At 34.3% G+C, this 13048-nt stretch overlaps 1 protein-coding gene across 1 annotated transcript; it reads right to left on the bottom strand.

The window, feature by feature from the left end:
* Positions 1-1057: 1057 nt before the first annotated feature.
* Positions 1058-7749, bottom strand: LOC144449911 (uncharacterized). The gene is made up of 3 exons (XM_078140460.1): positions 7649-7749; positions 6178-6314; positions 1058-5531 (listed from the first exon to the last, which is right to left on the bottom strand). The coding sequence occupies exon 3, from the start codon at positions 5526-5528 to the stop codon at positions 2403-2405; it is 3126 nt and encodes a 1041-aa protein (XP_077996586.1). The 5' UTR covers positions 5529-5531; positions 6178-6314; positions 7649-7749; the 3' UTR covers positions 1058-2402.
* Positions 7750-13048: the final 5299 nt, after the last annotated feature.

The following is a 13048-nucleotide window of genomic DNA, read 5'->3' as shown; positions in this document are numbered from 1 at the left end:
CATACATACATGCATACATACATACATACATACATACATACATACATACATACATACATACACACATGCAGACAAAACAGCGGCATATACACAGACACAAGGATAGATATTTAGGCTTATTTCGAACAAATTTTGTGGATAGATGGGTTGTCGAGGGAAGGGGGGGGGGAATACAATATTTTAGTCAGAATAACTTCCAAAAAATATCCAAATTTCATATCTATATTATAGCTGTTGATGGGGTCCGTTAATGATGGTGCGACGGTGTCCTCTTGATTGACTGAGAAATCAGCCACTGATCACACTGCCACCTAGTGTTCATTTCTAACTAGGGAATCATCTGACGAGGTCGTCGACCAAGATAAATCGACTGCCATGCCGAGGGTGGAGGGGGGTGTAGATAAGAGATATACACAAAACAGATTAAACATTTGTATTGTATACTAAATCTGAACTTAGCTAAAAAAGAGAGACATCAAAATAATGTAGCAATGTTGAAAACACGTTTGGTTTGTACGGAATTTAGAGGAAGATGAAAACTAATATGGCTTCCTTTATAATCACATTCTACAAGATACCAATTTATATGACTGGTTTTACAACCATTTCCTATGGGATACCCATTTATATGACTTTGTTTCTATTACATCCTACGAGATACCCATGTATTTGACTTGGTCTACGATCATATCCTACCAGGTACCCTTTTATTTTATGTTGTTTATTATCATATCCTACCAGATAACCGTTTATGTGACTTGATTTAAATCACCAGGTACCCATTTATATGGCTATATTTACTATCACATGCTGCTAGGTACCCATTTATATGGCTATGTTTACATTCACATCCTACCAGGTACCCATTTGTATGACTTTAACTTACAATCATGTCCTATCAGATTCCAAACATATAGCCAAGTTTGCGGTCACCACCTTCAAAGAAACATCTCATACATTCAAGACACATGCATGCATGCATGCAAAATTAACAAGCACACAGAAAATACAACTACGGATTTATTTTATTCCGTGATGTTGAAATTAATGACACTGCAATATCAAAAACAAACACTTCTTTCAAAACAGGAAAAGTTTAATGAACATCTAATTATAAATATAGATGGACATAATATACTCAGTGAATTTTACCATAAAACATTTTTTACGAAAAAGTGGGAACAGTTTCACAATTACTTTGTCACTTTCTGTAACCTATGTTAACATTATTTTCTACATAGACAGATTATCTGGTACGCACTCAGTAAATAACAATTTCTATGAACAAAGAGCTACAGTTACAGCGTTAAGAACAACATTTCTGACTCAATGTAAAAACCTTGCCACGGTTCCTTACAACAGCAACGGCAATTTGAGTCATTAGTGACAAACAAGAATTAACCAGTGCTGTCAAAACTAAATATACTTGAACAAACAGTATGAAACTGTCTCTTCCTGCAAACGAAATGAAAATGTATTAAACGTGTGCAATGCTTCAACATTTTTGTAAATTATGTTGTACAAATGTATTGAAGTGTTCCTAGCTCACATTATCAAATGAAAAGATTTACATATCAACATAATAATTCAGATGATTACAAGGTGTACATAATACTGCCTATGAATCATCTCGTTCACTTAGGATTTGAAAAGCAAATAATTTCAGTTTTCACAACTCCAGGTTTTTCATTACTACATTTGGATTTCTCGGATCTATTGTGGACATTGAGAACAGACACGAGGATTGTTAGCAACATATATTTCCGAACACACACTGAGAGGAACAATGTTGTATATTAAACTTCATGTCTCCATGGTGAACATACATAATGTTTCTCTGTATTAAAAATGACTTTCTAAATTCAATGTAAAGTTTTGAAAACCACTTAATGTTATCTAACACAAAATGTAACAGTCAAGTGCTAAAATGAGTTAAAATAAGTTTACAATCTAACAGAAGTAAACAATCTACATATTTTTGTGTTGATGTTTAGGAAAATACATCGAAAGGTTTAAAATATAACTTCTTGGGTATATATAACTTCCTGGATAGTTTGCTTTTAGAGATGCATAGTAAATTTGAACAACGTCTCTCTATTGCATAAAGTATATGGTACTTTAACATAAAGCAAATGTGCTGTGTGAGTCCATTATTTCTCACATACAACTCAATATGAGTTTATCTTTCATTTTATATATGTATAGGTAGTTCCCTTTGTATCACATATTTATTTCACATATATACATGCATGTCTTATCTACATCAGGGGCAGTGCCCTTTGTTCACATACACATGCATGTCTTATCTACATCACATGCAGTTCCCTTTGTTCACATATACATGCATGTCTCCTCTACATCACGTGCAGTTTCCTTTGTTCACATACACATGCATGTGTCATCTAGATGATCTGTTCATAACACTTTATACACTGCATATCTTCACAATCAGTAATCAGTATTTTACATGGTGTATCATCTGTAAGTGATATACCTACTGGACAGATAAGCTTGTCATCAGTGTAGCTGTATAGGAAGTTTCCTTTGCTATCAAATATCTGTATCCTATTATTCATCCTATCACATACATAGACATTGTCATCCTTGTCAGTCGCAATACCATTTATACGATCAAACTGACCATCTTGATTACCTTTGCTACCAAAGGTAAATAGAAAGTCACCATTTGACGTGAATATCTGGACACGGTTATTTAGATGATCATCGATCAGTACTTGACCCTGGCTATTAATGGTGACATTACTAGGGCTGTTGAAAGAACCAGGCTGACTTCCCTTCTTACCGAAATGTTTGATATACTGACCATTAGGATATTCAAACATGAATACAGCATGACTATCAAAACCTGCAACATATATTACTTTCAATGAAGTGTTAATAACTATTCCTGCTGGTGATTTCAGAGCTGAATGACTGAATGATCTGATTAACTTTCCATTTTCATTACAGACAAGAATATCATATCTACTTGGATGTATATTTGTAATGAAGTAGGTGTTATCTGGTGCAACTATTACTCTGGATGGACTAAACAGATTAATTGGTATTAAAACTCCCAATTGAACTCCATGTCTATCTATCACCTCTACTTTATATTCATCCCAGTCAGCTACTACAATATCCCCATTCCTATCTAAGGCTATCACAGCTGCATAATCTATCTGTTTGGATTTATCTAGATACTGTCTGCATGGTATCCTTGACATTTTCCAAGACGGCATCACATTGAATATACATGGTGATCCTTCGATATGTTGATCACGCAATGTTACAGACAGTTCATGTCTACCCATAGTCTTAGCACTGAATGTTACTGTATGAGTTGCATCACTACCTGTATATTTATTTACAACTAATTTTACTTTCTGTTGTTCGCTCTTAAGTACTGCGTCTAAATCCTCACATTCATTTACTAGTTCCCCATTGTAATTTTTAGCTGTAATTTTCAGACGTCTAGCTGTTTTCGTTTTGATAGATTTTGGCACATCATCCTTTTTTATGAAAGACATAGTAGGGATAGCAGGGAAATGAATGTCAAGTCTGCCCTCTGTTGTTAACTTTCCAAGGACGTCACATTTCCGTGGTAGTTGTAGATATTTCCTAAGTCCTGATACCAACGCCATGACAGTCCTTGCTTCATACGGTATTCTACTCATACATTTAGGTGTCAGGAGCTCTCTCAAGAGTATCACTATCTCAGGAATATTACATTTGCATGCCTGCAATCTTTCCATATCCTTAGTCAAGTCTCTATTGATTTTATCGAATTGGTTTGTAGTTTTCTGAATGACATCTTCTTCACTTTGTTCATCTATGGCACATTCCTTTATATCATTCTTTAGTTTTTCAAATTGAGATGTAAGTGAATCTATATTTTCCTTAGTAATTAAAATGTCACTTGTTAATCTAGTTTCCAATTCTTTTAGGCTTGTACTTTGTATTTTAAGATTCCGCGCCAAGTCAACAGCAGCGTCTTTTATATTCACGACTTTGTGTTTTTTTTCATCTCTATGACACACTGGTACACATGCTGAACATATCGGTAAATTGCAATTCATGCAATACAATTGGATATAGTTTTTCTTGTGATCATCGCAGTGAATCTCTTCATGAGGGGACTCATCCTGAATTCTTTTCATAATTGCATAAATGTATTTGTTTTTCACAGTGGACAGGTCAGTCTTGCTAGCTCGATGGGTCTCATTATTACTGGCATCAACACTTTGGCCAATGCTTGCTTCATTACATTTGTCAGTATTCAATAGTTTACGATACACTGATGGCGTCATATATGTGCTACTCGCTGTAGAAGTTCTGGAGAACTCGTCTAGAATGTTGGTGGGATCATCTATATTGACTCCGACATTTATTTTCATTAACTTTTCAATCATATCGTTAACACCCCTGCAATCGCTGACTAACTTCGCAGCGTTATCAATCTGTAGTAAACTATTCACGTACGAACAGCCAAGATTTAGGTCATTTACTACTTTGTCTAACCTCTCTATCTCTAAATTTATCTCTCTATTTATCCTATCATATTCTTCTCTACTTATTTCAACCTCGTTTTCTAGTTTACCAGTTGCACTTATTGTCTTAGCGTCAGACTTTACTTTCAATTTTCCTAGCAACTCCTTTGCCAATGTGATGTTTGCAGATGCTATACTCTCTTTTCCTGATATTTGTTGCTGGTACCTATTTAAGTCATCCCTTAACTTTGGAAAGATATCAGTTAAATCTGCAATTTCATGATTTGTACCTCTATGTTTCCCCATAGCACAAGTTGTGCATACAGGTTCCCAGCATTTCTCACAAAATAGTTCCACAATATTTCCCTTGTGAATTGTACAGTAATTTTTCTCTTCTCTTGCAACACTAACTTTCTCAATCACTGACTGTAGGATGTCTATGCCTGATCTCTCTGTCTCAGCATACTCTAGTACTTCCTCTGTATATCTTAGTTCTAGTTCACTATCCATACTCTCTGTTTTTAGTGTATCAATGTCACTTTTCTTCACACCCAAACGTACCAAAGCATCACTGATCTCACACCAGAAAGTCTCAAAATCATGTTGAGAAACACCTGATAACCATGCATGGCTAAGTTCATTTCGATAAAATTTAATAAGTGCTATGTCAGCTTCTTTGCTGTGGTCGTTTGGGTGTGGTTTTCTATCCCAACCACTCGTTGGTGGTCTAAGATAACAAATATTTCTTAACAAAACTACAAAGAGTGTAATATCAAAATCTTCAGATGTTACTTTACTTGCAGGACTTGGATATAAGGTGCCGAATTGTTTCGTATTCAACACTTTCGGTGGTAGGTTTTTTAGTGTCTGTTTAATGTTCGGATTAGACAGGTTGGTGGCCAGACTGGCAGGTGGATGGATATTATCAAAAAATAATTTCAGAGCATTTCTCCCACCTTCTTTGATCAATCGACTGAGACGATCATGGTTTGTCTTCTCGGGAGTTGTAACCATGGACATTGGGTTATTTGACGCCATTGCCTAAAGGCAAAACAAATTGAGAGGTCAATAATTCGTAATCAGAATTGCAAATTGGATACACACACAGTATATATATATATATATATATATATATATATATATATATATATATATATATATATATATATATATATATATCAAAAGAATAAGGATGTGATATTTCTTTTGAATTAAGACCCTCTCTCTCTCTCTCTCTCTCTCTCTCTCTCTCTCTCTCTCTCTCTCTCTCTCTCTCTCTCTCTCTCTCTCTCTCTCTCTCTCTCTCTCTACAATTATTTGAATACATTGCCTATTATATCAGACAGACAAAGAGAGACAGTCAGAGATACAGACATAGAGATAGAGACATACAAACAGACAGACAGACGGAGGCAGTCACACATACAGAGATCATCTTGTTTAAAATACAATGACTACCACGTAAGTTTTACACCATCTTTTTAAGGTGTGATGATCGATTTCCAATGCATTCGCCAAAGCGTAATGTACGTGAATCATTACATTCAAAGGAAGTTTTCACAACTGACTTGCCCACATAAAACCAAAATATTTAGAATTTTGCACTATTTTCTTTAATACCACTCCGATTAAGTTCACGTGTCTGTTATCATTTTCAAGTAGAAGTTACTATATACAATTTACTTACAAAGCGTGCAATTTCTTGTTCCTCATCAAAGTTATATGTGATACACAATCATCACCAAGGGAACTGTATCGAAAGCTATGTGAACCATGAAGAGAAAAACTTCGTTTCACTGTTAAAACGTACAGTCACTCAGTCTTCTAGAAATGAAAAAACAAACAAATAAAAAACATTTAGCAGACTAAGGGAAGATCTAGTATAAAACTATAGCCAAAGGTAACACATATATATTTGATAGTTAAGCGAGAAATCAAAATGAAAGATGAAACATAGTTCCGGCTAATCATTTGTTACAATAAAAAGAACAACCAGTGTTCATATAGAAAATATACAATATATCCATATGAAGTAAGAAGTACATATCCTACATAATATTGCTTTCATTTGATTCTATTGATTTCTATATGAACATTTCGAATAGATTTATATATGCCTCAGAGTGGAGGTCAAAGGTGACCAGGTTACCACCAGTTGCCCTGCCTATGAATCCGCCATTTTCAGGGTTAAAGTAATGCAAACTTGTCTAAACCTACACTAATTTGTGAATGAATTGTTGGGGATTGAACTGGTATACTAAGACAAACACTAAATATAAATGCTATCATGTGACTTGCAAACTATATTTTAATAGTTTGAAAAGAATATGACTCGCGACATTACAACAGTCTTGTTATTGTCGTTATTTTATTTTGTTTTGTTTTTCACCTTATTCTTACATTCTTGTATTCTTGCCGCTGGCTGCGCTGTTCTCATCACCACCAGAACGAGGTCAGTGTGAGGACAAAGCAGTTAACTGAAACATGGGTAATACAATTAGATATGGTGTTATGCAAAAGATGACGACGTGACTTGAATAGGAAAATGTCGCGATAATCTAGGCGCAGTTGTCGTTTTTTAAGACCGACGAAAAAATAAAAAGGGAACCCATTTTTTTCTGAGATTAACCATCGATATGGTTTTAGGAAAACGTGGCATAGGTAACCTCATCAAACCGAATCCCTTTTTACGTGAAAAGTGGAAACTAAGATACAATTAGGGCGTACACGTTGAAGTGTCAACTGCTGGAAGTCAAGTTTTCATGTACAAGGGAATCATCGTACCGTGTATTGTATGTATCATTACGTATATGCAATGTATTGTCGACATACTCTTTCGCCAACCAGTGTCTAATCTAAAAACACTACAGACTGGCGCTAGTTATGATCGACGGGGTTGTAATATTGTTTATCCTTTTTGCTGTAATTGCTAGCAGTAATTTGGCAGTTAGGGGGTCAGAAATGCATTATATGCAATACTAGCCTAGTCGTATTCAGGTAGCCATTAACAGTATCGCTCACACAGTAAAGTATTGAGAGCGAGTAACTAGACACGTATGTTCATCCATCACATTAGTTGAACAGTGCTCGATCGATCAGCTCGCGCTGGTACGGTTCGAACGATTCTTGAGTTAACAGACAGACGAACATAAACTTACCTATGTAGTCGGAATCACGGGTTGCAAATAGTCGCTGTCTTTACCAAGATGCAAAGTCAGAACTTGTATCAGTGTGTGTGTGTGTGGTATAATATGTCTGACGGTACCTGCCACATCAGGCCACCGTGACGTCATAACACAAACGTTATTGTAAAAGTGCAGCGAAGTGTGTAAATTCAAAATGGCCGCTTTTGTTATGTATGCACGTACACACTTACTTGTATTCTGCTGACTAAAGGTACAAGAATGTAGGTTTCCTATTCATATATCGAGACCTCTCAATACAACTGTTGACGTGCTATTGAGCAATAAAGAAGCTTTTAAATGAACTGAATAATGCAGCTCATTAGGTCGAGGTAAACCTTTTTTTTCCCATTTTACCTTATATTTGTGAAACAATGGGTTGGAGAGGGGGGAGGGGCGAAATAAAAAAAATCAATAAAAAAATCACAACTTATTTGAATAAATGATAAGTGGTATAATGAAGTGGAATGACAAAGTTGAAGTTTGTCTTTCACCACCCTTCTTTCTAAAAAAAAAAATAGAGATACTCCTGATCGAACCTCAAGTAGTGTACCTCTGTTGTTTATAAGATGATATAGTCGATGTTCCTGTTCCAAGATGCATTGCACGAGAGGACGTCGCTTATGTTGTTAGATTTAGTTTTGTTTTGTCTTTATTAGTAATATTACATTTGAAATGACATTTCCATCAGGAAATGATGGTAATACATGTTGACCTCTTTAATTATGGGTGATTTTATAGAACAAAGACTGAACACCATCGATGACGTAGAGTGGGATTTTACGGGTAAACACAGGGTACCGTCATGGGACAACCATCCCCCTGAGTAGCACGTGCAAACCCCTCCGCACATACAGAATACATGGCATTGTATGGAGAGACGTGCAATGCATCTTGGAACCGGCAAAAGGTCTATAAGGTAATGTGTATTGACACATTTTTGGTGGTAAGGAGCGAAAACGATTGATTTTTGTAGAAAAATAATATACCTCATTTATTTATTTTAAATTTACTATTTGAATGTAGGTATGGTATTGTAGTATCCACATACAAACATTCAAGTACCAAGTGGTCCTAATGATTTAAACATCCATATACCACCTCCTCATCAAATTGTATCTGATCCTTAAATCCATCTGTATATATGTGAATAAAATATCATTCTGTAGTAAGCATTCAAATAGCATTCACTGTCTCTTGTGTCTATCTATATCAACTCACTCACACAACTAGAAACATATCCAATCGTAACAGACAGGTATTGATTTTGATTCTGGTTCTGATTCTGATTCTGAATCCGATTTTGATTTTGATTCTGGTTCTGATTCTGAATGTGATTTTGATTTTAATATTGATTTTGATTCTGGTTCTGATTCTGAATCCGATTTTGATTCTGATTCTGATTTTGATTCTGATTTTGAATCTGATTCTGATTTTAATTCTGATTCTTTTTCTGTTTCTGCTTCCGAATCTGATTTTGATTTTGATTCTGTTTCTGATTCTGATTCTGAATCTGATTTTGATTTTGATTCTGATTCTGATTTTGATTCTGATTCTGATACCGAGATGAGGACAAGAAAATCTGCGAATGAAGGTACATTTGTATATTGTAAATGGAAGGTTTTATTGTTTCGCTAGAGCATTACCAAACAATGAGTTGTAGATTTCACACTAAGAAAATGATAAAAAATCATGTCCAACAGTTGTTGTGGTTACAGATGTATAGTCAAATCTGTAAATGTTTAATTACTAGATTCTTATAGATTGTAGTATATGTATTCAATAGTAAGACTATTGAATATGTTATGTTATAATATGATATGATATGATATGATATGATATGATATGATATGATATGATATAATGATATAATATAATATAATATAATATAATATAATATAATATAATATAATACAATATAATATTATTTAATATGATATAATATGATATAATATAATATGATATAATATGATATGATATAATATAACGTAACGTAACGTAACATAACGTAATGTAATACAATACAATACAATACAATACAATACAATACAATACAATACAATACAATATAAAAAAAACATGCACAAGTTTATTTCCTTGATAGATCGATGTCGACATTGTAATGTTAATGTTTCATTTTCATTTTATTCAGACTGGTGCTAACATGATAGTGTCCACAAAAAGGGAAAACAAATAGTGTTGTCTTTCTGTTTAAGCTGTTGCTTATACAGTAGTATAAGTACACCCATGGTAGTTAATTAGGTAATTAACCCATGAGGTTGTTCTAGGATTACCAATCTACTAATTTAGTTATTAATGCAAAGTTGGTAAACGGGTACAGGTAGGAAATTGGAAAAGAACAAAAAATAGTTACCATGGCAATATTTAAAACTCTATTTGAAATATAGAGAAATTAATACCAGAAATCCGGACAATCGCGAGAACAAAATAGTCCAGTTCCCAATGGTGTATGTAGAAATGATCGTACACACAGTGCTATTATTACCGTTAAAAAGCTTACGTTTATTAGAACGCCAACAACGGATAGTTTTTCTGTCTCATTAAACCCTTTCGTTTATTTAACCATATCAACCTGGCCACACTCAAAATGCACAGATTTTGCTTTCTTGAAATCTTGAAATCCCTGTTGGTCAGAATGATTTTAATTAAAAATGCTTGTTCATCGTTATTTGTTTATGTGTGAGTGTTTGACGGTAGTAGTCTGTGTACTTTAAACCATACCATTAAGTGGGAATGCGTGCTTCGGGTTGGAATGGCGATGAGGGCGCACTTTGACATGATCGTATTTAAAGATATGATGAAAAAGAGTTCAGATACATTTTAAGTATGACGTAGTGTTCATGTATATCAAAATGAAGGTTGTGCCAACTTGTTTTCATAAAAATATAATCATTTGTGTGAAAAAGTAATCATGTTTGTTTGTTTGTTTGTTTGTTTGTTTGTTTGTTTGAGTGTGTATGTGTCTGTGTCTGTGTCTCTGTGTGTATGTGCATGTACCTATGTATGTGCGCGTCTAGTTATACAGTTATATGTTTTATTACCTAGATTTAAATCTACTAAACAAATGCTCCAGTCAACGGTAGTACGGTCGGGGCTCTTTCTGTTAAGTAGCATTGCGATGGTTATGACATTTTTATATATCCTTTGTGAAATATTAATTTTTGATTACACCTCAAAGGTGTGCACAGGAATAGCAAGGACACATTGCAGAGTGTTTGAGCATTGATGTGTTTAACTTGGTCTTCCGACAAAGATCGATCATTGTCGATAATGAGCGATTAATGTTGTTACCCTTGACATTGGATTATCTTCAACCTCGTCACCAGTGACTACTTCTGGAGTTGAAGTTGCAGTATGTATTTTTGACCAATGAAACTCTGTCGTCGACTCGACAATGGCAACCGATCTATGTCGGATAAAAACGAGGCAAAAACAGCGGACCAATAACGTGGCAGGTAAGTTGAACTCCAGCCAAATTTCATGATGAGTTTGTTAGTTGGACCACTGACAAATTGCAATACGCCACATTACTCATACATGAACGTATTCTGTTTATTTCTGTTTATTTGGGTGTCTTTTCCATTCGAGAAACGGACACTGCGGGCGGTGACTGGCAATCGCTGTCCTTTAACTCTGGATAGAAGGACCACCATTTTCAATCATTTATCTAAACTTTGTAATTAGTTGTACAGAGGACTGGTCAGTTTTTGTGACCTAACCACTTGTGATGTGTTATGTTGCAGTGTGTGGTTTTGTTGCATTTGATGTACCGTGCTGTGCCACGCCGTGTCCTTCTTTTATTGCAGTATTGATTAATTAAACAAGTTACATATTTATATATTCATTGATTGGTTGGTTAATTAATTAATTAATTAATTAATTAATTAATTAATTAATTAATTATTTAATTAATTAATTAATTTTTTTCATTTTATGGTAGCTACTTAATTTCCGAGTTCTTCATTCTAGGTACTTTTACTTACTTTTTCCATAAATCCATAAATAATAACGTAAAAACCCACTATTGTAAGTCCCTGAGGTGATTTTAATTGGCACATAATAGTTTCATGCTCACTACTCATCGCTGGGGGCGGTCTACGTCTAATTCCATTTAGTAAAGAACAAAAGCAAGAAAACCAAACGGCAGTGATTTTTACTCACCATCGACGAATATTCTATTATATAGAAATTCATCTATACGATGTATTGCGCTGTTTTCTTTTGTTCTACTGTTGCTGCAAATGTATCTTACGATTTATTTCTTGTATTGTCTTGTCTTGTCTCGCCTGTCTGTCTGTCTGCCTGTCAGTTAGTCAGTCAGTCTGTTTGTGTTTGTGTTTGTGTTTGTGTTTGTGTTTGTGTTTGTGTTTGTGTTTGTGTTTGTTTGTGTGTGTGTGAGTGTGTGTGCCTGTCTGTCTGTCTGTCTGTCTGTCCGTCTGTCTGCATGTCTGTTTATCTGTTTGTCTGTAATTGTTCGTTTTGCTTTTTAATGTCAAAAGATGAATAAATATAAATAAATATAATATCATAATACAAAATATTACTCTTTTTCAAAATTAAACTTTTACCATGTTTAGGCAATGCTCGAATTTATATTAGGCCGTGGTTAGCATTGTGAAGAACATTTAACATTTGTGTTAACACTACGCCCAAAGTTAATGTACAGCGATGAATAGTCCTTGATCGATGGTCTGAGATGACGAAATTATATTTCCGTTTTATAATTATTGAGTCAATAGAGAGGAATGTTTGTTTAAAGTTGTTTTTTTCCAGCTCTATAAAATGAATTAGTCTATTTAGCTTCCAGTCCAACAAAGGAATTTACAACATCATAAAAGTTGTCCACAAACGCTTATCAATGAGTCATTTCTCATTTTATATGATAAATATCATAACATTACACATCATTTTAGGCATTTGTACACTTTTAAGAGTGGTCATATACATTTTTTTTGTTAAGACACTCTTTTAGAATTCACAACAGGTGGGTGAACTATGTGTGCCGTGTAATAAAATAATTTTTTTAAAAGAGACTTTGTCTGTGAAGCGTTTCAAGTTTTGACAAAACCCATTACCACAAGCATAATGATATATGAATAACTGGATTGAAAAAAATATAATACAAATTTTCCATATTAACTAGTATTTTGAACATTATAGAAACACACAAATAAACGTACATTGCCACAGGTCGTTTTGGAAAAAATATAGAAAGGGAATTACTTAATTTTATTATTTGATTTGATTTTTGTGTGATGTTATGAGTCGATGCTTTTCCCCAAATCATTCATTTTATAATGTTCATGTATATACGACATCATCATCATCATCATCATCACCAACAACAACGACAAC

Source organism: Glandiceps talaboti, chromosome 19, assembly GCF_964340395.1.
Source record: "Glandiceps talaboti chromosome 19, keGlaTala1.1, whole genome shotgun sequence".
NCBI classification, from domain to species: Eukaryota; Metazoa; Hemichordata; class Enteropneusta; family Spengelidae; genus Glandiceps; species Glandiceps talaboti.
Note: the sequence above shows the minus strand (reverse complement) of the source record. Positions and strands in the feature narration are given on the sequence as shown.

What these genes read in the sequence shown, in the direction of transcription:
- LOC144449911 (XM_078140460.1), bottom strand. Translation starts at nt 5,528, where the DNA reads ATGGCGTCAAATAACCCAATGTCCATGGTTACAACTCCCGAGAAGACA.